Below are 27,010 nucleotides of genomic sequence, written 5' to 3'. Positions count from 1 at the left end.
GCTCTAGCGAACACCACGAGCTCAAGGAAGAAGAAGACCGCTACGGACTGTTTGGGCTGAAATCACGATGCTTCAGGTAATACCTCCTTAATTTGTAGCACAAGTGATATATATTGCGGTGCCTTGCCGCCCCTCGCGTTGACTCCTAATGACATGGCCGCTCTCCCAGAACGACGGTCCAGTTTTTGACACGGTAGAGGGTGACACTCGCAAGCATTCTGGGCCGGGTCCTTTAATTTCAGACGTGTACTGTAGACTTTTTTTCAGCCCAGCCCGGGAGACAGGCCCGCCCTGGGAAATGGCCGCTAATCTCTAAAGCCCGAGAGCACTAAAAAAAAAATCTCTAAGCCCGAGAGCCTCCTGGGAAATGCTCGCTAATCTTGCCACGTATTAACAGGCCTAGCTAAAAAGCAGCCGCGACCCGTGCGTGAACCCGCAGCGCGGCAGCGATGCCATTTCTTCGCCTTCCCCGCTCGGCCGCTTCCTCTCTCCCTCCCTCCGCCTCTCGGGCCACGCCCACGCCATGCACCGCGCCACCACCACTAATCTCGCGCGAGCATTTTCCCAAAACTCCGGCTGTTTCTTCCCGGCCTCATACCCAAATCGCAACATTTTTGCCCGAACGAATCGCGAAATTTCCCCCCAATTTTCTCGTCGTCTTGTCTCAGCCCAAAACATTTCGCCATCGCGTTTGATCCTTCCGCATTGCTCCAGTGGCCAGCCGATTCCTCACATTTTCCTCATTTTTTTGCATGGAGTAAGCGTTTGAGATGGGGGAGGAGGACACCGACGAGATGTCCGATGCCTCGCCGCCCGCGCCGTGGGAGCACGGCGTCGACGAGCGGTTCGCGGCGGAGTCGCTCGGCCCGTTCGGCGAAGAGGCGTACTCCGTCAACGACGAAGAGGTATCGGACACGGAGATGAGCGCGGGTTCCCCGGCGGCCCCCTCGGAGCCCTCCCCGCCGCTGCGGAGGCGCCTGGCGCCGGTAGTGGCGTCGGACGTGCCGAAGGAGGTGGTGTGCGCCGTGGACGCGGTGATCATGGGCGGCGGGGTCGAACGCCTCCGTGAGATGGTCTCGGAGGAGAACGGCGAGGTCTCGCATTTCATCGTGGACGTGCTGATGGTCACGATGGGCGGCGTGGACGGCCTCGACGAGGGCGCGGGCGTTGGCATCGGTGCGGCCACCGGGTTGCCGCCCAGCATCATGTCCAGCTCGCGCGCGGCCGCGATAGCGGCCGAGCTCGTGCCCTACCTTCCCTGCGGCGTCGAGCCGTCGCCGCGCACCCGCATGGCCCGTGGCCTCCTAGCCACCCTCAGCGCCTGCACCCGCAACCGCACCATGTGCTCCGCTTCGGGCCTCCTCGCGGTCCTCCTCGACGTCGCAGAGAAGCTGTTCGTCGGAATGGGTCAGGGCAGCAACTGGGACGGGACGCCGCTTGTGCAGTGTATTCAGGTGCTGGGTGGGCACTCGGTCAGTGTCAGGGATTTGCATACCTGGCTCCTTTTGATCAAGAAAGCGCTTGGCACGCGGTGGGCCACGCCGCTGACTCTCGCATTGGAGAATGCCGTGGCTAGCGAGGAGGCTAAAGGCCCGGCAGTGACGTTTGAGTTCAACGGTGAGACCTCGGGCTTGCTCGGCCCCGGGGATAACCGGTGGCCATTCTCCAACGGTTTTGGGTTTGCCACATGGATGTACGTTGAATGCTTCTCAGGCTCACTCAATACAGCTATGGCAACTGCGGCTGTTGCAGCGGCTCAAGCATCAACATCTGGGAACTCATCACCTTCTGCGGAGGCAGCTGCTGGCTGCACGCTTGTGGGAGAAGGAACAAAGCACATGCCCCAGCTTTTTAGTTTCCTCACTTCGGATAACCATGGCATTGAGGCCTATTTCAATGGCCAGTTTCTAGTAGTGGAGAGTGTGGCTGGGAAGGGGAAGGAGGCTTCTCTCCAATTCACTTATGAATTCAAACCACAGTGCTGGTACTTTGTTGGGCTGGAGCATTCAAGCAAGCAGGCTTTGCTTGGGAAGGCCGAGAGTGAATTGCGGTTGTATGTGGACGGGGAGCTTCAGGAAAGCTGTTCATTTGAGCCTCCGCGCATCGTGAAACCACTGGCTTTTTGCTGCATCGGGACCAACCCATCACCAACTATCGCGGGCCTTCAAAGGCAGCAATGTCCATTGTTTGCAGAGATGGGACCTATCTATATCTTTACGGAGCCTATTGGGCCAGAGAGAATGAGTCGACTAGCTTCCAGGGGAGGAGATGCACTTCCCAGCTTCGGCAATGGCGCTGGTTTTCCTTGGAAAGCTACAAGTAATCACATAAGGGAAACTGCAGAAGATAGTTATACACTTGACATTGAGATTGGTGGAAGCTTACATCTTCTTTATCATCCCAGCCTGCTCAATGGCCGGTTTTGTTCTGATGCTTCACCTTCTGGCTCGACAGGTCTGTTTTCTAGATATTGTTTTCCTTTCTTATGTTCAGATTGTTTTCACTACCATTGTCCTGATTATTGAGACTCATGAACTCTTTGATTTTTGGGGTGGGGGAGCTTGGTTATTACTTGGTGTTGAACCATGATCTAGTTTTGATCCTGATACAATGGCTACTCAAATGTTTTTAAAGCTTATCATGTTATTTTTCTTGGGCTATCACCTATAACACTGTACATAAATTTCTGTTCCACAGTGCTGCACTAATTGTGCCTGTGCTAATTAAAAAATCTTTCGATAGCGTGGCGTTAATCATTACCCGTGACCAGGGCATTCTAGCCAAAACATATGTCATGCAATGATGAAAAACTAGTGTTGGGCTGGTTCAGAAGTATTTCTGCTGATGGTATCTTACGTTGAATCTTAGGTACTCACCGAAGGCCTGCAGAAGTTCTTGGCATGGTTCATGTTTCTTATCGTGTGCGGCCAGCTGAATCTTTATGGGCTTTGGCTTATGGAGGTCCAATGGCATTACTACCACTGATTGTGAGCAATGTCGAGATGGATAACCTGGAACCTATACTCGGCGATTTGTCACTGTCTCTTGCTACCGCGTCTCTTTCTGTCCCTATTTTCAGGATCATTTCCTTGGCTGTTCAACATCCTGGAAACAAAGAAGAGTTATGCCATACTCATGGACCAGAGCTTCTATCACAAGTTTTACATTATCTGTTGGACACACTGTCCAAACTGGAAAGTGGGAAGAAAGAGATTCTGAGTGACGAGGAGCTTGTTACTGCAATCGTATCTTTGTGTCAGTCTCAAAGAAATGATCATGGTCAAAAGGTGCAGCTCTTCAGCACTTTGCTGTTGGACCTGAAGATGTGGAGTTCTTGCAACTATATTTTGCAGAAAAAGCTTCTCTCTTCACTTGCAGACATGGTTTTTGCAGAATCTACTTGTATGCGTGATGCAAACGCACTGCAAATGCTTCTTGATGGATGCAGAAGGTGTTATTGGGTAATTCATGAAGCAGATTCAATTGATACCTTCACACTTACTGGACATGAGAGACCTTTAGGAAATGTGAATGCTCTGGTCGATGAGCTTTTGGTTGTTATTGAACTGTTAATAGGGGCAGCACCTTCTACACTGGCTTCTGATGATGTTCGTTGTTTGATTGGATTTGTCGTTGACTGCCCACAACCTAACCAGGTAATTGCACTTGGCACTGGCAGTCTAGTTCAATACTGATTGCCACATGTCAGGCAGCAAATACTCTTGCCAACGTCTTGCCAGCGCTCTGTCATGTTCATCTTGATGTGTACACATGGAAATACTTGGTGCTCCCACACCCAAGTGTTGAATCTGTGTAGTTTGATAGAACATTCCATGGCTCAGACTTTAGGAGCACGTCAAACTAAGACGTCTTGGTTTAAACAGAACAAAGTTCTAAGAAGGAACTACCGGTGTCTTAATTGAACTATTGCCTGATTTTGAACTATAATATGTCCTTCAGACACAAAAAATAATGTGTTTCTAAAACCAGTGGGTATTTATTGTCCGAATATTTTGTTTTTTACTTTATGAGATGTCCACCAAGCTCATGCTCTTAATCAATTGTATACATACTTTAAGTGTAATTTAAGCAAGAGATGGTTTGATTGTGCTAATGTTCTCTATTGGCAGGTTGCTAGGGTGTTGCTTCTCATCTACAGATTGATTGTGCATCCAAACACTTCCAGAGCTAACATGTTTGCTCAGTCCTTCATTTCTCGTGGAGTAGTAGAAGCATTACTTGTTCTTTTGCAGAGGGAGGCTAAATCTGGTGATAACATTATTCTTCACAGCTGTAATGTGCCACAAAATGCTGATTCGTGGAATGGATCTTCTAAGCTTACTAATAAGGATTTGGAATTATCAGCTAGTGGTGAAGCAAATAGAAAGGATCATCAGATTCAATCAGTGCAGCATCATGAACCAACCTCCCATGAAATTGGTACTCGACTTGGGTCTACTAGCAAATGGTGCCTATTAAAGGGTCAGTTCCTAAAGAATTTGGGTGGCATAGATGTCCCAAATATCTCTGACAATGTCGAAAATAGCGTATACAATATCGATAATGGTGATGGAGTTCTTGTTGGGATAGTCCATGTTTTGGGTGCTTTAGTTGCATCAGGCCACCTGACTTCTACCTCATCTACTGTGAGACCGAAGTTACCAAGTGGTTTTCTGACTACGTCTAATGGAGAAGGACATACCATGTTTGAAGACAGGGTATCTTTACTGCTATTTGCGTTACAGAAAGCTTTCCAAGCAGCCCCAAGGAGGCTTATGACCAGAAATGTCTACAGGGCGTTAATTTCTTCAGTGGTATGGGTGTTTTTCAGGTGCTTTATATGTAGTTATGTGTAAAGGATATGTATCATGTTTCCAGCATTATAGTAGTGGGGCAATATGATCGCCATTTTGCCTTCTCTTGGGTTATGTTATCACTTGTCAATTTCTCGGAAGTACTTGAATAAGTAAAACGTCCTAGAACCTTTTTCAAGCATGATTTCCAGATAAAAGTCTTCAAGTTTATTTAGCCCTGGTTCACACTATTAATTTTGCTCATTTAATCAAAGGTGCAACTGCTTTTTTTTCTTCTGTAATTTCTGAATTTGTGTCTGTGTTTTTGAATGCAGATTGATGTTTCTTCATCAAAAGATAACCTAAAAAACTTGCATGTTTCTGGTTGCTGTTTTAAACACACTCCACTTTTGATAGTCCTACTCCGTTCTCTTCCATATGCATCAAGGGCATTCCAAGCTCGTGCCATTCAGGTATATTTATCGATATATAAAACTGCATTCTCTCTTCCATATGCTGGAGGCTAGGTAGCATATCATTTGCTACATCCATTTACTCTGTATTACCATTCATGTAACTATGGCTTTCAATTCTTCACTGGTTTTAATTGGTTGATTAATGCTGGAAATTCAGGCAGTACAATATCTGAATGCTTAGACTTCGTTTTCCTATGGCTTAAAACTTTGATGATATTTGGGCATCGATAATATGCTATTTTATGGCACCTCTTATTTTTCCTTATGTTTGATCACTCATGATGCCCTTCTGCCATGTTTCAGGATCTTCTATATCTGGTTTGTAGCCATCCCAAGAATAGAAGTACGATGACTTCCATCAGCGAATGGCCTGAATGGATATTGGAAATTTTGGTTTCTAATCATGAGGTAATATTTTCTCTGATGACAAATCAAAGAATTTTGCGATGGGCATACATTACATGCTCGCAGTTGTAGTCTTTACTTTCTTCCTTTTTGACTGTTTACTTCTGTAGATTATAATGTATAAACTGATATGTAGATTGGAGACAACAAAAATTCAGATGGTGTAAGCATATGTGAGGTTGAAGATCTCATACACAATTTTCTAGTTGTTATGTTTGAGCATTCAATGCGACAAAAAGATGGGTGGAAGGTGAGATATTTCGATCTTTTGGTTCCATTTAGAAACTAATATATTTTATATATCCAAACTTGGCTGTCTTCTTCTTGAGTTTTCTCTCTTGCCGGACTCTTCTTTGACATTGATACTTGGTTGTGGCTTTATAATTTTTGTAATGTGGTAATATTTCAGGATGTAGAGGCGGCAATACATTGTGCAGAATGGCTTTCAATGGTTGGAGGATCTAGCACCGGCGACCAAAGAATTAGGTAAACAATAAGCAGCAGTACTTATGAAGTTTTTTAGTTATTTTATATTTTATCCATTGCTTCTGCATCTTGTGCTTTTTGTTTAATCTACTAGGCATGTAGTTTTTTGTGCTTTTATCATATTCTTTTGTTCCCAAAGCACACATATTCGAATTCTGTGGAGAAATATATAATGCTATCTTGCATTGGTGATATCTTGTGCTATTTTGTTCATTTTAAGGCGTGAAGAATCATTACCAATTTTCAAAAGGAGATTACTGGGTAGCCTGCTTGATTTTTCTGCCCAGGAGCTTCAAGTTCAGGTATGTGTTACTTCTTCTGCAAATATTATTCATGCATAGAATTGAAAATTTATTTTATCTCATAATATAGTGTTCCAACAAACAAGGCATATCTTTTTATATATGTGTATTTTTATGTTGCTAGCTCATACCCATTTGGCTCCCTTATTATCTAACGAATCAATGTAGAGTTTTTCTTCCTGTTTTGATCCTGTCTGACTTGGGAAATAATTCAGCATAGGCCTTGGTCTTTATCTTTGGTGTGTCTTAGCTAGTTTGGTGTGCACATATGTGAAACAAGCCAACTCTTGAAATTCGCGCAAGAAGCTACACATTCGTGGCTTACAAGCCCTTGCAACCTTGTGTGGCAGGGTCACTGCCAATGCATTAAAATAGAAAGGGTAACCTCGTAGACCTTCTAAACCATCATTCCATGGCATAAGCTTCAGTTCAGGAAGAAGCATGGGATTATCAAATTTGAACGGATATCAGCTTGGGCTTGTTACTAAATTAATATCATAAGACTAGTCTAAATTTGCTCATTCAATTTGGCCCCTCCACGGAACATAGTAACAGCTGCACCGGCAACTCCTATCAGTGTGTGATTGAGTGATCGTGTGTTGGCGCGGTAGTTAAACATTGTTGTGGCATTTCTATCATCAGTGATAATGTCAGAGATAATATTTGTAATATACTCTTAATTTAGTGGTCTACACTCTTCTTGATGTTTCACAGTTTAGTATTGTCGCGTAAAAAATTCTCTCTTAAGTTAACATTGTGAAATGATTAATTCACAATTCATCAATTGTTGACCTCATAATTTTTTTTACAGCAAACTGAAGGAATCGCTGCAGCAGCAGATGGTGTTGCAGCGGAGGGTATAGTGCCTAAAGAAACAAAAGTACAAGCAGAGAAAGCTGCCAATCTCTCAATAGTGTTGGCTGAGAATGCAATTGTCCTTCTGATGCTTGTAGAAGATCATCTGAGGTCACGCAGTCAACAATTTTTCATGTCCTGTTTGGTTGATAGTGCTGCCTCACCTGCCTCAATGGCTTCATCAGCTGTCAGTAGGTCAAATTCGTTGAGTAGAACTGGAAGTGAGCATTTGGAAGCTGGGGGCTCAAGGCAGTCTTTGTCCAGTGATGCTGGTGGTCTTCCAGTTGATGTATGTATATCTAGAATGACCTTCCAATGTTTCTGCATGTGTCGTGTCATTTTCTGAGTATTTGTGGTGAATTCACAAGATGATATGATGCCAGCCTAAATATGTTCAATTTGTAAGAAGCACTCTGGTATTAGTTAGGGAATATATGAGATATAGATGATTGGAAGTCCAACTTCTAGGAACAACTTATCATGAAGGAATAAACAAGAAATAATACTATTTGCTTAAATTAGAATTAATAAGGTCCTTAGCCATTACGGAGATCAAGCATGGACTTTTGAAGAGGCTGGATTATAATCGATTTGCTGTTTGCAGCTTGTAAGTTGATTAAAATGAATGTCTGTAGCTAGTAATTGCTGTTATGAAGTATATTGTTCTTACTGTCACTATTCTCTCTGTTGTCTATTTTCTTTTCTGTGTTGCCTATTGACTGCTCAGCTGCACTAAGTTTTGAACTCAACAAGCACAAGTATAATCCAGAAGAGTATTATGTGTACTGCAGCAGTGACTTTACTTCATAGATGATAGCTATACACTCGCTTTTTGTTACTCTTCGTATCATCTATTGAAGGTTATCTTACTAAATTGTTGTTTTCTTTGTCAAACAATATTCAGGTTCTTGCTTCTACGGCAGATACAAACGGGCAACTTTCTGCTGAGGTGATGGAACGCGTAACAGCAGCAGCAGCAGCTGAGCCTTATGGATCTGTCAGGCATGCATTTGTATCTTACGGGAGCTGTATTTCAGATCTTTCAGAAGGGTGGAAGTACAGAACCCGATTGTGGTATGGAGTATGCATTCCTCCCAAATCTAATGTGTTTGGTGGTGGGGGAAGTGGTTGGGTATCATGGAAATCTGTTCTTGAGAAGGACTCCAACGGAAACTGGATTGAACTTCCATTAGTAAAGAAATCAGTTTCTATGCTGCAGGCACTTCTATTAGATTCTGGACTTGGGGGTTCCCTTGCTACTGGAGTTGGATCTGGGCCTGGCGTGGGTGTTATAGGTGCCCTTAATCAGTTGCTAGATAGTGATCAGCCATTTTTTTGCATGCTCCGGTTGATCCTTGTTTCAATGAGGGAGGATGACAGTGGGGAAGATGACATTTTCACTAGGAACATTGGCATGAAGGATGTGATTTCAGAAGGATTGGGCTGTCAATCTGGAAGCATGCTGGCGCTTGATGATCACTCCAGTGCATCTATCAAACAACATCCGGCTGCACTTCTGTGGAGGTACACCCTGCTTGCTATCTTGTAGCTGCTGCAAATCAATGCATATGAAAAAGAATACGACCTATTTTGTTCAGAGTATTGAATTCCCTACTTCATAGGGTGCTCCTGAAAAAAAAAAACCCTCTTAGTTCAAAATGGTGTCCAGTGCTCCATGGGGACATCTTTCCAATGCCATTTTGTGTGTTACATGATGTTTCCAAATATTTAGGTAAAATCTGCTTGGAGACAAGTGCTGATGTGTTTGTATTATATCATGATCCACTCTTTCTCACTGTTAATCATATTCTGGAGTCACTTTCTATCCAATATTTTCTTGTATTTCTTTATAGCCATATATCTCATCTTTACTGATATTTGTCTTGCTCTTTTTACAGAGTGCTTGGCCCTATTCTAAATATGCCAGTTTCAGAATCTAAGAGACAGCGAGTTCTGGTTGCTTCTTCTATTATTTATTCAGAGGTAGGTTTATTTGTCATTGGTGTAGAATAATATGATCCCTGTCTGATGAACTACCAGTTTCCAGTGCTACTCCTCCAGATTGAATAATCATTGAAGTCGACATATGATGTCACATTTTAAAAAATTATTTTGCTTTCTTAAAGTGCCATGATTTTGTCGTTAAGCTACTTTTCTGTTTTGGAGGAATCCATGAAGGTGCTTTAATGCTTCATTGTTACCTGCATCAAAGCTTTTTGCTCATCTCTTTCTGTAAAGCTTAGGATTACTTTCAGATTCTATGAAACTTTGCATATAATGAATGTCCATATCACTTGTAATCTCTCTGCATTTTTTAGTCATTTTTTAAAACGAATTAAATTGTCCTATACCAAAGCATGTACCATGCACTGCTTTATCTAAACTCTAAAAGCATATGTCCTATTTTTGAACCTGATGTTTTATACTACCTTAAACTCTGTCAGTATAGCTATCTTTGATTTTAAAGAAGGAAATTTGTCCATGCTTATTCAGCGCCTCCATGATCTTTGACAATCATATCTTACCATGGGATGTCGTAACATTTAATGGCATCTTAGAATGTCTAAGTAAGGTTTTCCATGTTTGGCCTTGTAAAAATGTGGAATACTATTCTGCTACTGTTTGTTTGCTGATATTTGATGGTTTCTAGTAGCTAGAGGAACAAGTTTGTTTTATCAAATGTTGCTCATGAAATTTATGTATCACAACAGTTATGGCATGCTGTAAGCAGTGACAGAAAACCATTGAGGAAAAAGTATGTTGGGTTGATCATGCCACCATTTGCAGCTGTCGTGAAAAGATATCGTTCTGTTTTGGCTGGTATACACGAGCTTACATCTCCAGATGGGGAAAATCCATTAGTTGTTGACGATTGGTCTTCAGCAGCAGACACTTCACCTGTCGAGGTAAAAGTGAATTGTTTATATTACATGCAAGAGTGACAACTGAGGTTGCCTGATGCTTGTGCTCATATTGTATCAATGACTGTTGGCACTAGCGCATATTAAAAGCACTAGCAGGTTGTTGCGGGGAAATGTGATTTTGAATCTTTTAGCTTTCGCAAAAATGCTAATTTTGCAAATGAAACTCTGAATTAGGCACATTACCTTAAAACCTAGTGATTAACTTGCTTATCATTTATTTTCTTTCTTGAAAGTTGAAACTGTGGGTTGTACAGCCCTTACTTACCAGTTCTCTCAGTGTTTCTATTTTTCTTTTGTGAAATATTTAAGTGGTGGTAGCATACCATTTCTGCTAGATGTTACCTTTAAGAAAAACATTGATTTTTATGCAAAAGTTTGTATTGTTCCTATTGGATAAAGATCTCACCACTGTTTTTCTTCAAAAGCCCATCTGCTCGTGGTGATATTTTTATTTTCATTTCTTTTGATCTCAGGTTGGAGTTTCAATGATATCACCTGGCTGGGCTTCTGCTTTTGCCTCACCACCAGTTGCAATGGCATTGGCCATGATTGCTGCTGGTGCCTCTGGGACAGAAACAATAGCACCACCAACTAATAAGTTGCGCAGGCGTGACACCTCATTGCTTGAGCGTAGATCAGCTAAATTGCACACATTCTCAAGTTTTCAGAAGCCTACAGATACTACACCAAGCTTGCCTACATCAGCGCCAAAGGACAAAGCAGCTGCGAAAGCTGCAGCCTTGGCTGCTGCTCGTGACCTTGAGCGTAGTGCAAAGATTGGTTCCAGAAGGGGCCTTAGTGCTGTAGCAATGGCAACTTCAGGACAAAGGAGATCTGCCGGTGATATTGAGAGAGCCCAAAGGTGGAACACATCTGATGCTATGGGTGCTGCGTGGATGGAGTGTCTGCAGTCTGCTGATTCAAAATCTGTTTCAGGAAGAGATTTTTCTGCCCTTTCATACAAATATGTTGCACTTCTTGTTTCCAGTTTCGCCTTAGCACGGAATTTGCAGCGAGTTGAGGTATGTTGTCAACTTGTCATGATACGGAACACTTCCACTTCTGATATTTAGAAATTTCTATGCATCACTGAAGGTAACTTTTGGGCATGCAGATGGAGAGGCGAACGCAGGTTGAAATACTGAACCGCAGTTGCATGTCAATTGGACTTCGGGCATGGCGGCATCTTCTTCATTGCTTGATAGAGTCAAGTAGACTCTACGGACCTTTCGGAGAACTCCTGTGCACCCCTGATAGTGTACGGTCACAGTCCTGTGTTTCCTTTACACTTCCCTGTTCTATTCCATTATTATAAAAAACTTATCTTTGCTGACCACTTTATGATGGCCTTGAATGGTCATTTTTTTTCATTCCGGAAAAAATTGCATCGTAGCTAAATGACATGCATGGAATTTTTTCTTGCCAATGTCTTTTGTGATTTCCATTTTTGTCCACAGATTTTCTGGAAGCTAGATTTAACTGAAAGTTCATTAAGAATGAGAAGATTTATGAAAAGGAACTACAATTGGTTGAATCACTTGGGTGCTTTTGCTAATTATGGGGAGAAGAACTTTCTTTGTGATGACCCCAATGCATGCCACTCAGAAGATGGAGACTCTTTGCCTAAAAATGTTCTTTCAACAAGTTCTTTGATTACAGTGGATGGAGGACATGAACACATTGTGCAGGGAGAAACTGAAAATATTTGCAGCAGCGTAGATGATCAACTGACAAGTTCATCGCCACCTGATCAGTCTTTAACAGGATCAGTAGATTCAAGAAGTTCTGATTTTTCTGGTGTTCGTAACTTGGTACGATCCACTGCTGTTGCTCCTGGTTACAGGCCTAGTAATGAACGAATTATTATTGAACTTCCTTCAACGATGATTCGGCCGTTGAAGGTTGTACGAGGAACCTTCCAAGTAAGTGTGTTCTAATGTACGTGATTTCGCTATATAGTTGTATATGGTGTATGCTGTACCAAAATAAACTTCTGATCAGTGTCATTCCTTCCTGTCTTTAATGATAATGACATATAATTCTAATTAAAACTGAAGTTTAAATAAACATGAGTACATGACTACCATGCATCACTTATGCATATATAAAGGTGTAATTTTGTTTCATAGTTATATTGACCTTGACTACATGATAATCAAATCTCAGATCACTAATGAGCTTTGCTAGTTAATTTTGATGTATGGACTAGTTGTGATTTTTGTATTATCACAAGTTCTTTATCTTGTATTTTCTGTCCTTTATTCTGTTTCATCTCCCAGTCCAATATGCTAATGAATATCTTAAACCCTACTGTGTAATCCTTTTCTCAGGTCACATCGAAGAGGATTAACTTTATAGTTGATGAGCATATGAGTGACAATTACATGGATGATACTGCATCAACTAGTGGCCAATGTGATCAGCAAGATAGAGATCGGAGCTGGCTTGTATCATCACTTCATCAGATTTATAGTAGAAGGTAAATGTTTCTTTTTACCGTCTGGTACATTTTAGAACTGGATATTTTATGATTTTCTAAGAAAAAGATTCAGTTAATGGAGGTGTTATCAGTTTTTAGATCATCCGACGCCTGCTCATATATATTTACATTAAAGAGTGACTAACCAGTTAGCTCTCTTGTGTCACACTGATTTAAATGAATTGCTGCAGATATTTGCTTCGTCAAAGCGCTTTGGAATTATTCATGGTAGACAGGTCAAACTTCTTATTTGATTTCGAGGTACATCCTTGATGAGACTCTACTCCACATTGTTTGAACCACTTGAGCGTAATTGGTAAATGACCTTTTTGGAATTGTACCTGAACTTTATCTAGGATGTAGGAGCACGTACACATGCTTATCGGGCCATTGTTCACACCAAACCTCCTTATTTGAACGACATTTTCCTTGCTACCCAAGTAAGTGTTCAGTGCTATTCTGAAACCTGGATGTTTTTCTAGTCCTTTCAGAGCACTAATCTAATGTATTCCTTTTAGAGGCCTGAGCAAATCCTCAAACAGACACAATTGATGGAGCGCTGGGCTAAATGGGAGGTACATGAACACAATAATTTTATTTCTGTAGCATTACAGCCTCTGCGTTAAGTATCAAGATCTGAGTATGCTTTGCTTGTGCAGATTAGCAATTTCGAGTATTTAATGGAACTGAACACTCTTGCTGGTCGCAGTTACAACGATGTTACTCAGGCATTTTTTTTACTACATTATTCTCAATCCTGAGAGTAATAAGTTCGCTACTGTTCCTTATGTTCTATATCTATTTCTGCAGTATCCTGTTTTTCCATGGGTGATAGCAGATTACAAGTCCAAAACCTTGGATTTGGAAAGTCCGTCCTCATACCGAGATCTTTCGAAGGTAACGTGTACCACTTTGCTTGATAGTCTGGTCCTGCATGTAATAATTGTCTTATGTTTCCAGTCATTTCACTGGTGATACTTGATAATTTCCTATGCAGCCAATTGGTGCACTAAATCCTGCACGGTTGAATAAATTTCAAGATCATTACTCCAGTTTCAAGGATCCAATCATCCCAAAATTTCACTACAGTTCACATTACTCTAGTCCTGGCACGGTACATCTTTTCAATATCTTTATGCTTTTGAGTTTTGATTCAGTGATTTGCTTGTGCCTTTTTTTGGGACTAAGAGATATCTGTACAGCCATTCATTGCTCTTCAATAACAAACCATTCTTTAGTTGATTGGCATGACTCACATATATGATTTGTTTATGAATTCCTTAATTACAAAGATCATGGAAATTAATATTATATTTATTGCAGGTATTGTATTATCTTGCCAGGATAGAGCCTTTTAGTACCCTCTCTGCTCAACTGCAAGGTGCCAAGTTTGATCATAATGATTGCATGTTCACTGATGTCGCCAGAACATGGAACAGCGTTCTTGAGGGCATGAATGATGTAAAGGAGCTAGTAAGTTCCAGTGAAACAAGTGCTTCTTTGTTTTTGTTGTATTTTCGAATGGATATTGTGCATTATTTAGTGCATGAGTCTATTTGGATTCCTCTACTAGAATCTGATTATGTGTTTATCTTTCTAGGTTCCAGAATTGTTTTACCTTCCTGAGGTATTTACTAATGCGAACCCAAGCGGAAGGCTAGGTGAGTTTCATTTCAGCCTGTACGAATAAGGCAGTGAAACTGAAACCCTTAATGCTAAAGTATTATTGCAGGCTCTGTAGCATTGCCTCCCTGGGCTGAAAACCCTGTTGATTTTATTCATATACATCGCAAAGCTCTCGAAAGTGATCATGTCTCTACTCGTTTGCATGAATGGATCGATCTAATATTCGGGTATGTTAGTTATGTGTTATTCTGTTGCCACTTGTAACTGCATTTGCCTTCTTACTCAATCATTTATTCTACCTTTTATTTTTGCAATATCATAAATATCCTCTCATTTCTTTAAACCCCTAATGCTTGTTTTCAATTGTCCACCAAGTAAGCTGCTTTCTTGTCTCTGTTTACTTTTCTGATAATTGGATCCAGGGAATATGATTTCTATGTTTAGCAGAACTGACAGTCAATACATACATTGTTCTTCTTAAAAGAATTAGAACATATTCATTGACTATCCTAAGTTTCTCTTAAGAGGCTTGTATTGATGCTATCTTTCTTCGAATCTTTGTCATGGAATACTTGTTTCAGGTATAAACAAAGAGGTAAAGAAGCAGTGGTAGCCAGCAACGTCTTCCCTCATGTTACATATGAGGGGATGGTGGATATTGATAAAATCACTGATCCAGTGAGTACTTTGCATTCCTTCTCAGATTTTTTGTACCTATACAAATGCTCATGTTTTACTAAAAATGCTGAAGGTGCAACGGCGAGCTACACAAAATCGAATATCTTATTTTGGACAGACGCCATCTCAACTGCTGACAGTTCCACACATAAGAAGAAGACCGTTGACAGATATCTTACAGTTGCAGGTAAACATTACAAGCACCATTTCCATTTTTTACAAAATAGTTCCATTATTTGATAGACATACTTTGTGCTTTTACTGTTACTATACCAACTAGATATGAAAAATGGATGGTTTAGAATAACCATAAATAAATTGCATACTTCATGTTTCATATTAATTGATTGTTCAAGGGATACCATTCAATAGTTCACTGTCATATTAAGTTACATCCATCTCCGTTTTGGCCTCTAGGGCATATGATAAATTGATAGCATGCAGTAGATGTTCTTTAGTACTCTAATTAATCATTGATGTTGGTGCTCCTCCTTGTTCCATGCAATTTCGACATTAATGATGGTTGAATGACAAGGATGACAACCCCTAGGCACCATTGTGTTTTTGCATTAAAACAACTAGCAGTTGATTTTTTTTTTTACACTCTGATATTTCATGGCGTACTAAACTCGATATCTCTCTTTTTTCTGTGTAGACAATATTCCGGAACCCAAATGAAGTTAGACCTTATGCGCTGCCTAGTCCAGATTACTGCAATGTTCCTGCCAGTGCAATGCTTATATCCAAAGATTGTATCGTAGTCATAGATTCTAATGTTCCCACAGTACATGTCGCGTTGCACCACTGGCAGCCAAATACTCCAGATGGGGTAGGGGCGCCTTTCCTCTTCCATCATGGAAAAAATGCCATAAATTCAAGTGGTGGTGCTATATTTCGGATCTTTAAAGGATCTTCAGGTTCTACAGAAGATTATCAATTTCCAAGAGCTGTAGCATTTGCTGCGTCTGCAGTCCAAAATTCATCAGCTGTTGTTGTTACATGTGACAAAGAAGTTATAACTGGTAATTTCATTGCAGTCCAATTTTTTCCTTTAATGCTATTTGTTGGAAAAATGGCGTTCTTCATTCTCTTCCATACATTTTTTACTCTCCTTTTTCTCTACAGAAGCCTCCTAGTTCTTCTAAGTTGAAACCTAAAAAGTTATGGTGTCAAACAACTAGTTTTCTTATCGGTTCCAGAACAAATGCTACACATTTTTGGCTTATTATATTTTTTTAGTTTTCTGTCGTGCAATGCTAACTGTTCTGAAGCTGTTTCTGACGTCCGTTCAACTATAGGCAAGCATGCAGATAACTCTGTAAAGATGATCTCCCCTGATGGAGCAAGGACCGTCGAAACTGCATTTGGGCATCTTGCTCCTGTGAGCTGTCTCGCACTATCTGCAGACAGCAATTATCTTGTTACAGGGTCTCGTGACACAACAGTTATACTTTGGAGAATACGTCAGGTGGGTTCTTCACATGAGAAAAATGCTCCAGAACCTCCACCATCTACGCCAACAACACCTACTAGTCCTGGAGCCACTGGTAGTAGCAGTGATAGTAGTCCAAGCAAAAATCTAGAAACCTACAGGAGGCGACGAATCGAAGGTCCTATGCATATACTAAGAGGCCATCTTGGAGAAGTAACCTGCTGTTCTGTTAGTTCTGACCTTGGACTCGTTGCGTCGTCTTCGAGTGTGTCTGGTGTCCTGCTACATTCCTTGAGGACAGGTCGGCTCATAAAGAAGCTCGATGTACCAGAAGCCCATTCCATATGCTTATCTTCTCAAGGAATTGTATTGATTTGGAATGAATCCGATAAAAGGCTATCCACCTTCACTGTTAACGGAATTCCTATTGCTATGTTGGTTCTGTCACCTTTCTCTGGACGAGTCAGTTGCATTGAGATTTCTGCAGATGGACAGTTTGCTGTAATGGGAACTTGTTCGGCTAGCAATTGCAATCATGACAGCAGTAATACTACAGAGGATGATTATGAACTTGACAAGCCCGTTGACGAGGATGCACAAGAATCAAATGAGACCAGGCTATCTGTTGATGCACCCTCCGTATGCCTCCTTGATCTATACAAACTTGAGGTGAACATTGAACATAACTTCTCATTCAACAAAAAAAAAACATTGAACACAACTTGTTGGCTTTTGTTATGTGTCGTTATTTCTGGTTTCACCTGAGCATAATTCTAAGCAGTTCGGCATATACTGCCAGGTAATTCATGCGCTGAAGCTGGGAGAAGGGCAGGATGTCACGGCACTCGCTCTAAACAAAGAGAACACCACCCTTCTGGTTTCAACAGCTAATAAGCAGCTAATAGTCTTCACGGGTCCTGCTGCAAATAACCCAAGTGCTAGTGCACTATAGATAATCACGAGCTCTTCAGAACCTGACTGGCAAATGTACCAGAGATCAGCGCTAAGCTACCTTGAAGGCCCGGTTGACAGGTTTGCAGTTGGCACGCTTACCGACTAATTCTGCTACTAATATCTATCGTGTATTACCTGATGAGTGTCCTTGCTGCTGCAGTGAGCTTGAAGATGGCAGACAAATCAGTGTCGCACGAAAGGGATGGGCTTCTCGAGCCGTGAGCGATAGCGGCTAACTTGCATAGGCTCCAGAGGACTCTGCTGTAAGATGTACAGGTTGGGGAACCTGAATGGACGATGTGTGTACATAAAGGAGAAGAGCTGCAGCATGACCCTGTTTCGCGTTGTGGTGCTGCTGGTCCAGAAAAAAAAACTTCGGATCATGGACCTTGCCATCCTTAAACGCGAGAAGGATCCTACGCGTCTGTGTTGCGGCCTAGAGATTTGTTAGGAGCTAAAGTCCAAATGTAATTATTGTAGTAGTGTCTCTGCTAAATCGCATTAGTTGTGTTGGGTGCAGCAGCGAGCTGGCATGCATTGTTGTCAGCTGCATCCGTGTACAGAATGTCGTCCAGGAAATTGACCGTGTCTCTTTCGACTTGCACACGCAATCCTCTGTTCACATGCTCATAGCCATGTGGCCATCGTCGAGAAAGGGGCGCTGATATCAGAAGCATGATCGCCCTTCTCGTGGCATGCATCAGCGATCGTAATGATGCTAACAGAAAACACTGCGTTCATTTGTAAACTGTAACTCCGTGACACCTTACAAGGAACAATTCTCCCCAAAAACCGAAAGGGCGCAAGGTGAGACAGGTTGGTTTGTTTACTCACGACTTTTTTACCATATGATTCCAGCGATTTTACACTCCCAGTACAAAAGAAAGGTTATTATTATTCATGAACCTTTTCACACTTCCCTGTCTCAATCAGACCTAACCATTTCCGTGGTTTAGTGATATTGGTCGTTTAGGATCACAAAAAAAACCAACACGTGTGTGACGTGTCCATCAGAACCAGTGATCTGCTTCTAGAGCAAACTTGTTGCCTCTAGAAAAGGAAGGCGATGGCAGGGGCCCCAGGAAACCCCTGAGAAACCAGACAGAAGGCGAGGAGAGATTCTCCGTCAACCTCCTCACCCTGCCCCAGCATTGTACTGGCCACCCCGGCTGGCTGGCGAGCCGTGAGCTCCTGATCCCTCAAGGAAAGCCACAGCCCCAGCGCTACGTGAGACTACCCTCCGCATTGTTCTCTCCCCCTCGATCGGACGCCTTCAGTGGAGCCGCATCTCATGGAGGTAATTGATTGGGGGTTATGTTCTTGTTCTCTTTTCTTGAAAGTATAGAATTCTTACCTGTGTAGGTGTTAGGGTCGTTTTGATGAGATAGTGGATTAGCCCTGTCTTCCAGTTTAAATTTCCCTTCTAAAAAGCACAATTCAAATTGGTTGATCTCGGATTCAAAACCACTTCGGGGTTGAAAAACTTATTGAATCCTAGAGCAGTGCAAAAAGGATTGCCTGCAATTTAGCAGGTCCAATTTGCTTCTTGTATCTCCCCCAATAAATTAAGAATAGACTTTGGCAAATGACTGATTCAAGATGGACACAGGCTTGCATCTGATGAGTCTTACTGTATTTTATAAGGAAATAAAAGGCGAATTACTACTGTCTTCTGATTATTGCTACATTTTAATGTGAAAGATTCCTTCGAATTGCTTCATACGTGAAAGTACATCGCTTTTTTTTAAAAAAAATATATTACCGAATCACTACTGGAATTCTGATGTTTGGTGTTCTTGCCCTTTGTAGATGGCATGCACTCAAGTACGGCAGTAGGATGTTACGTGCTAGACTGCTAGTCAGTCTCTTCCTGGCTCTAGCATTGCAGAGGAGCTGAATTCTGCTTCGGTCATGTGTTCCAACTAGATACAGCAGTAACAATGCGTAGCACAAAGCCTCCTGGAATTCATCTTTTCGAGTGTGTTCAGGGGAGTCCTCTATCCCTCAGGACATGTCAGGCCCTTGTCTTGGTATTGACATTCTTTTCTTACTCTAGCTACCATGCTGCAAGGAAAACCACTAGTGTTGTTAAGGGTGTTCTTGATCCTAAGACGTCAAACCTAGGCTTGTTGCACTGGCCTAGATGCTTGAATATTGATAAATTGCCTACTGCTGAGAGCAACACGGTGCTCTATGGTGGTTGGGCACCGTTTGATTCCAGAAATGGCGCTGCGTTGCTTGGGGATATTGATTTGGCATTTCTCGCAATTTATGCAATTGGCATATTCTTTGTTGGCCATATCGGTGACAGGGTGGATCTGAGGATCCTTCTGACCATTGGAATGATAGGAACTGGCTTGTTTACGGCTGCTTTTGGAGCTGGATACTGGCTGGATATACACAGCTTCTACTATTTCTTGGGCATTCAGTTGATTGCTGGCCTGTTTCAGTCAACTGGGTGGCCATCAGTGGTAGCAGTTGTTGGCAATTGGTTTGGGAAGAAAAAGAGGGGACTAATCATGGGAATTTGGAATGCTCATACTTCTGTAGGGAACATATCAGGCTCTCTGATAGCAGCTGCTCTCCTGAAGTTTGGGTGGGGCTGGTCATTTGTTGTTCCAGGTGTTATGATTGCATCAGTTGGGCTCATTGTGTTCCTGTTCTTGCCTGCTGGTCCTGAGGCTACTGGAGAGGATGACCATTTGGAGGATTTTAGTAAGAATGAAATAGGCACCCCTTTATTGGAAGGACAGACAGAAGTAACAGAAAAGCCAGTGGGATTTGTTGAGGCGTTGAGAATTCCTGGAGTAGTGCCATTTGCTCTCTGCCTGTTTTTCTGCAAGCTAGTCGCCTACACGTTCCTATATTGGCTTCCTTTCTATATCAGCCACACAGGTCAGTTGAACTCATCATGCAATTTCTCTTTTATTTTTCTTGTCATAACTCACAAGAATAGCCATTGTTTAGTTTGTACTGCATAAAAATTACTACTTGTTTGGCCTTTAGGTGGGACATGCACATGATATGTATGTATGATGTTGTGAATTGTGATGCAGTAGGATTTTAGGGAACAGTGTTCGAAGATAGAAAGAATGGAGGACAACAAGATATAGCACTGAACAAACTGATAGGCATAAAAAAAAACAGAGAACAAACTGATAGTAGGTATTATGCAACCTTACATGCCATGACCCATCAAGTACTCGTTAGATTGAATCATCAAAAGAGATACATTTTAGGCTATGATCTGGCCAAAATTTATATGACTCATCCTAATATTTGGGTCTACAAATTGTAGTTCATTATGCTTTTTTTTACTGTCATTTTTTTTGCACTATGGCCAATAGAAGTCCGAGGTTACTGGTGTAATCTCAACTATAATGGTACTCCTGGCAGAGTACACTGTCTGCGGAATTTGTGCTTATAGCTATTAAAAAAGGCTAGTGCTACATGCAATGCAAAACTTAGAATGCTAATCTGTGGTGATTGAGATCCAGTACTACTGCTGCACATCATAAGCGTTTGAACAACTGACTTCAGTCGATCTGCTCTATCTATTAACTGACTGCTTTACCATCCTGTTTCCTTCCTCCCAGCTGTTGGCGGAAAGTATCTGTCAGACTCGGCTGCTGGAGCCCTATCAACGTTGTTCGATTTGGGCGGTGTTATAGGCGGCATCCTTGCTGGCCACATCTCGGACCGCCTGGATGCCCGGGCACTGACAGCAGCAAGTTTCACATTTTCCGCGATGCCGGCACTGTTCTTCTACCGCGTATACGGGAGCATCTCGCTTTACTGGAACACCATCCTAATGTTCGTCACCGGAATGCTCGTGAATGGCCCTTACGCGCTCATAACCACCGCGGTCTGTGCAGACCTCGGAACACACAGCTCCCTGAGAGGCAACTCCCGGGCCTTGGCCACTGTGACGGCGATCATAGATGGGACAGGCTCAGCTGGTGCTGCAGTTGGCCCCTTGCTGACGGGCTACATCTCTGCTAAGAGCTGGACTGCGGTCTTCGCAATGCTGATTGTCGCCGCGCTCGTTGCAGGCCTGCTGCTATCAAGGCTGGTCATGGCTGAGGTCTCTGCGAAGCTAGAATCCCAGAGGTCGGCAGCAGCAACCGGTCTGCCTGTGTCCTCGGTAGCGGGAGCTTAGGCTGCACATAATTGAACTGCTTACACTTTTCTGGGGGTAGCAACACGATGAAAGCCTCAGATTTTAGACCTGAGCTGGTAGTCCGTGTTTGTTGTATACAGTAGATAGCATTCTTTTCCAAGGTTGTTTATGACAGGATTGCGAGGCGTATCTAGGAGTTTTGTGAAGTATTGCTGGAAAAGGTAAAGAAATTGGAGGTTGTAGTCAACAATGTTGGATCAGAATTTGGATCTTGGTAAATGTATCATAGGAGACTTTTGAAATAAAGGTGGCTTGGTGCTGTTCCCCCCCCCTCCCCCCCCCCCCCCCCCCCCCCCCTCTTGCATTCGGGAAGCGATCGGCGCGCGCGCCGTGGCGGCTCGAAGAAACCGGGGTAGCCCGCCAGCCCCGATCGGGTGCGCGGGAGAACGGGCCGCCCGCTACTTTTTTAGGGGGGTGGTTGTTGGGCTTGTGGGCCGATTACGCTAGAGGTAGGGGAGGTGGTGGGCTGTCCGTTTTTGTTCTAAATTTCAGAAAGAAAGATCCTCTCAAACGAGAGAGAGGATACTGCTACTGGTGACTTCGAAAGGCTCTGCAGAAGGGAGTAAGTATCACAATTGATTTCTTCAACGGATAAAGTCCTAGCAGTAGTACAGGAGTAAACATCCCTCCCTATGTTTTTTAGGGAAAAAAAACATCATTTTCAGAGCATTTCACAATGAACAACCAAAGCCAGGTCTCCGGTCTCAGATAAAAAAAAGAACAATTCCTTCAAGCAGGAGTACATACATTACTCAACTGAAGGTGGGATGTTTTATTACAAAGTCGTAACGAGCGAGCAGTCTTCATACCGAAGGAAACGAGGAATATATTCCCCTGTATCCATCACGTATACCGTCTGCCCTTTACAAAGCAGTATAGTACATTCCAGGTGGAGGGCGCCTCCAGCAAAAAAAAGAAAAAAATTCTTCGCTCGCTTTTGCTGGAGCATATACACAAAAGCGACAGGTCCCTAGGCTCCACGCGTATCATCTCCCCCTGCAAGAAACGAAACCGCGCGCATCCACCGTCACCGGGTGACAGCTCCGTCCGGCCGTCCGGCCCCTCCTGGCCTCCTCGCACGATCGACAAGCATAAGCAGCTGCCTGGTATGAGAGATCGACATCGCGACCAGGTGCACGCCGCTGGCCCGTGGCGAAGAGATTGAGCTGCCGGGTCGAGGCCTCGATCCATGGACGGATAGATCGACCAGAGGCCCTTCGCTCGCCGCCCTTATCCCAGGCGGCGCGTGTACACCGCACACCGGAAAAGCTAGCGGATGATGGGTGGATGGATCATGGATGGATGGATGGCGAGGGCTGGGAAAATCGAGAGGCCGAGAGCGATGTGCGGCGCAACACGGATCACACTCCGGCAGCAAGCAGCGGCAATTTCTTGCTTTGCAGCTGGATCGGAGGGAATAAGCGAAAAGTCTCGCGCGCGCCCGGGTCCACGTGGAGGAGGGCAGATCGAGCCGGTGGCTCGCCGCCACCGATCGATGAGACTGCTAGCTAGGTCGACGACGAGCTTGGAAGCGTAAAAGAAATCCACTGGCCATCCGCCGCCGGCCGCTCTGACCTGAGAAAGCAATGCGAAGCAAAGCAAAGCAAAGCGGAGGTGACAAGAACATGCGGCGCGCTGTGTGCGGGCGGAGAGGGACGGGCACTCGCGCGGCGATCTCTGGTTTGTTTGTTGCTGCTGTTCGGTTGCCGCCATAATTCGGCAAAAGGCGCCCGCGCGTGGCCAGTGGTTGAAAGCTACACTACGAGACCAAGCTTTGTTTGTTGGCTTGTGCTGCTGGGAGTTGACCTGCCTCTTGCGCTGGTTCATTTTGTGTGGACGACGCTGCCGTCTGTGTTCAATCCCGACTCTCCTGCATGCGTTCCTAAGGTCTCGTCAGGCACTTCACATACTACTAAACAAGGATTTTTCTTTATTTTTGTTTTGTAAACACAATATAGACGTGGACACTCACTGTACCTTTTACTATTTCTTAAAATGTTTTCTTTTAGAAGTAAATCAATTCAACAGATGATATATCAATACAAATATATAACTGATGACCTTCAGAGCTTCCTTTCTGTTTGGACACAAGCGATCGATCTTGCAGCAGTTTCCAAGACAAACAGAAAGACGGAGCAGAGAGGACCACGCGATCGAAACGGCGAGGAGATTGCAGAGGCGATAGAGCATGAGCACACAACGCCATCGGGGCCCCCCCTCCAACCCTTTCCGGGCGCACAGCTTTTCGGCGAGCGAGCATGATGAGTGCGTTCTTTCGGGACGGACGGCAGTTGGTGAAAAGATTTCGTGGGGGGGAGAAAAAGGTGGCGGAAGAAGCTAGCGTTTGCCCTACGCGCGCGTGCGATCGCCCGAGAAAAAGATTGGCCATTGGCCAATCCGGGTGTGAGTGACTTGAGCGTGACCATACATGTTATTTGGTTATCTTTTGTAACTTTCTTGACCAATGACCATGCAAAGCCCCCAAAAGGAGAAATTCACCCTTGCCCTTGTCCTCCCGTTCTCACGGATTGACGTGGTTATGTTGCGGTGGCACTGCCATGTTCAGTAATCCACTAATTCTAGCCTATGTCAGTATTACTTTGAGACTTTAAGGGCCTCTCTCTCTTCTTTTGTTGATTGACATTATTACTGGTAACTAAGTTCAGAAACAAGGTTTGAGAAAAGGTAGCCGTGCATTGCATAGGCGTACACGTAGTACTAGGGCCGAGAGGTGCATCAACCTTGGGGTATGAAGTCCGAACGCTCAAGCCTATGGGCCGAGCGAGTCCCTTTACCTTACGCACGAAGGGTGGTATCACAACCGAGACGACAGACCTCGCCGGGTCCTTCTCCAACCAAGTTGCACACGATCTGACCTCTCCTCCCTTCCCTTTTTGCAAAGGTCCCCCTGCATTATTACGCCGCTTTTGCGAGAACGCGATCAGTGGGTGTGGAGGCCGACAAGCCCGGAGCGCTGGCCTCGCCCGTGTCGTGTCGTGTCGTGTCGTGGCTCGTGCCCAGCCCATACAGGCGAGACGACGAGGCGCCGTGGTTGCAAAGGATCGATGCGGGCGCAGCGGCGGCGCTCGCGGTTGGCGGCCGCGCAGCCCGGCCGGTCCCCTTTCTGCCGCCCGGAGCGCTTTACTCTTCCCTTCCGGCTGGCCGGCCCTCCCCTCTCTTTTTCCGCTCGCCATCATGCATTCATGCCATGAGAGAGGGAGGGAGGGAGGGAGACGAGCAGGAAAAAAGCTCGCAGCCTTGGGTGATAAGGACAAGGGAGCCCTTTCGCTGATCTGCTTTGCGGCCTGATCGCGTGCTCCTCCCCTCCTCTCGATTCCCCTCCGATCCGTCCCCCTTTCCACACCGTTTTTGAGTTCTAACCGCATACCTTCTTCTTTCTCTGTTCGATTACTGCAACGACGCCGACGCGCACGCACACGCATGAACACGACGGTCACGTACCCGAGCCTCGTGAAACCGTTGGAGCCTAGTGAGCACGACTCGTATCTTAGCTGCTCAGTGACATTAACGTGACTCTGATTTGGCCCTAAGCAGCAGCCACTGACGGCTCGCTTTACTCTTGACCTGAAGAACGCGCATGTGCCTTCGTCGATCCGATGTAATGTCACGCACAAGTTAGATTTGCCGCTGCACCAGCCCATGTGGCCGCCTTTGTCACCGCGCCTAACCAGGCTGCAGGATACGCTGCAGCTGCTTTGCAAATTGCAGGTCGGGCCACAGGCTGCAGCGCACGCATTGTAGCTTTCCAGCAGGTGGAGCGAGCCGTGTCGTCGGATCATCGACCGTCTGATCGGGCTGATCCGCCTGTGCTTTCACGGGGCTGGCTGGACCTTTGGCGCCTTTGCTCCGGCGAACAAGCGTCCTGCTTCTGCAGCTCTGCTGCCTGCCCCCATCGTTGTTTTCTCGACAGAGCAGTAGCGGATCGTCGCCTAGATCTTCTCTGCTTCCATTTTTTGTGTAAAGTAGAGCGAGAGTACAGTGGACAGAAGAAAAAAAAATGTGCATTGTCGTGAAGAAAAGCAACCGTGTGCATCCAATGGTAACGCCGGCAGCATGATCGGTTCAGCTTTCAGCCTTTTCCCCTAGGGCTTTACCGATCGTTCCAGCCGGTTCGGTTTGTGCGAGCTGAAAGCCTGGACGACAAGAGACCATTAGATCATTTTCGAAGCTAGCTGATTGTCAAGGCAGCAGGCACATTTATTTCGCCAGAAAGAAAAAGGAGGCACCTGGCGTTCTTGTCTTCAGATGCCTACCTGAACAGAACAGAACCTGCCATGTACCACTGTCCTGGCCCAAGGCAATGAACGGAAACTCCCCGGGACGGATCTCCGATCCAATGGATCTCTTTGGTACTAGAAACTTTTTCCATTTCTGGGCAACCCAGATGAGGCCTCGTCGCCGTCGACTTTGATCCGGCTGATCTCTGATCTCTCTCTCTCTCTCTCTCTCTCTCTCTCTCGCTCGCTCGCTCGCGCGCGCGCGCGCGCTACCTGACGGCGCGCCATTAAGAGCTGTACTACGCAACACCGGCGCAACTCTGCGAGTCGCTGTCGTCCAAGGACAGGTTCAGCAGCTTCGCGTAGCCGTGTAAAAAGTCACAAACTCGGAGGTCGCTCGGTTATTTCCTTTTCTAGCTACCGGCGAAACCTTTGGCCATCCAGGACGTACTACTTTATTTGCGATCCTCCAAAAGCCCTCGATGATGTAGCTGGAATGGCTACGGCTGCGCTTGAATCACGGTAACGGCATCACATCCGCAGCGAAGCGTGTTACCGGATCTTGATGTCACCGTCACCGACCGACCACCAGCGCGTCAACGTGGCCCACAGGCGGAGTCCTCGTCCTATCATTATCCGTTGGGTTATCCACACCCATTGGATAATTAAGGGATGGATGATACGGGGATGGTTAATTACGGGTATGGACATGGGTTTATCCAAACCTTCCCAACGGCATCGTGAGAAACGAACGATCCCGTGCGCATCACACTGCCCGCGAGCCAGGAAACGCACGATCCTACTACTGACTAGCCAATAGACTGACCAGCACATGTACACATCAACACGGTGTGGTGCTGCCGCCGCGGACAGCGTAAACAAACATGGCGAGGAGCAGGAGCAATGCGCCACGGGCACGCAAGAACCGAAGATATCGCCGAAACCTGGAACGCGCACCGCGCCGTGTGATTTGCGAAGCGGGCGGGTGTGACACCTTAGGTGTCTGAATGTAGCAACCAGAGGGAGAAGTTGTAATGTATGTGTTGAATTATGTGAAATTAAATGAAGTGTGTGAAAATAAGGATTTATGTGTAATTTCTCAAAAATACAAGTCTTTTGTGCAAAGGTTTTGAATTACAAATGTAACTCTCACTTATACTAGGGGTCATAGTGTAAGAATGT

At 44.5% G+C, this 27,010-nt stretch overlaps 2 protein-coding genes across 2 annotated transcripts; both read left to right on the top strand.

The window, feature by feature from the left end:
- Window positions 1-770: 770 nt before the first annotated feature.
- On the top strand, window positions 771-18,021 carry LOC112879942 (BEACH domain-containing protein C2-like). Its single transcript, XM_025944387.1, has 31 exons — window positions 771-2,454; window positions 2,869-3,656; window positions 4,131-4,814; window positions 5,129-5,266; window positions 5,573-5,677; window positions 5,811-5,924; window positions 6,084-6,160; window positions 6,381-6,462; window positions 7,274-7,606; window positions 8,222-8,841; window positions 9,216-9,300; window positions 10,029-10,223; window positions 10,715-11,263; window positions 11,356-11,499; window positions 11,699-12,163; window positions 12,572-12,720; window positions 12,912-12,981; window positions 13,077-13,160; window positions 13,239-13,295; window positions 13,380-13,448; window positions 13,531-13,617; window positions 13,718-13,834; window positions 14,044-14,193; window positions 14,321-14,381; window positions 14,453-14,573; window positions 14,928-15,024; window positions 15,098-15,211; window positions 15,680-16,046; window positions 16,323-17,125; window positions 17,256-17,488; window positions 17,571-18,021. Exons 1-30 carry the CDS (start codon window positions 771-773, stop codon window positions 17,406-17,408), a joined length of 8,562 nt encoding a protein of 2,853 aa, XP_025800172.1. The 3' UTR covers window positions 17,409-17,488; window positions 17,571-18,021.
- A 459-nt stretch (window positions 18,022-18,480) lies between these two features.
- On the top strand, window positions 18,481-21,860 carry LOC112901341 (putative glycerol-3-phosphate transporter 1). The gene is made up of 3 exons (XM_025970241.1): window positions 18,481-18,707; window positions 19,220-20,305; window positions 21,007-21,860. The coding sequence occupies exons 2-3, from the start codon at window positions 19,351-19,353 to the stop codon at window positions 21,567-21,569; spliced, it is 1,518 nt and encodes a 505-aa protein (XP_025826026.1). The 5' UTR covers window positions 18,481-18,707; window positions 19,220-19,350; the 3' UTR covers window positions 21,570-21,860.
- Window positions 21,861-27,010: the final 5,150 nt, after the last annotated feature.

Source organism: Panicum hallii, chromosome 1, assembly GCF_002211085.1.
Source record: "Panicum hallii strain FIL2 chromosome 1, PHallii_v3.1, whole genome shotgun sequence".
In the NCBI taxonomy this organism is placed as follows: Eukaryota; Viridiplantae; Streptophyta; class Magnoliopsida; order Poales; family Poaceae; genus Panicum; species Panicum hallii.
The sequence above is the reverse complement of the archived record's forward strand: the minus strand, read 5'-3'. Positions and strand labels throughout refer to the sequence as shown.

Coding starts and splice junctions, on each gene's coding strand:
- LOC112879942 (XM_025944387.1), top strand. CDS start 771: ATGGGGGAGGAGGACACCGACGAGATGTCCGATGCCTCGCCGCCCGCG. Junction 12,982..13,076: donor ACTTCTTATTTGATTTCGAG/GTACATCCTTGA, acceptor AACTTTATCTAG/GATGTAGGAGCACGTACACA. Junction 13,161..13,238: donor ACATTTTCCTTGCTACCCAA/GTAAGTGTTCAG, acceptor TATTCCTTTTAG/AGGCCTGAGCAAATCCTCAA.
- LOC112901341 (XM_025970241.1), top strand. CDS start 19,351: ATGCGTAGCACAAAGCCTCCTGGAATTCATCTTTTCGAGTGTGTTCAG. Junction 20,306..21,006: donor TTTCTATATCAGCCACACAG/GTCAGTTGAACT, acceptor CCTTCCTCCCAG/CTGTTGGCGGAAAGTATCTG.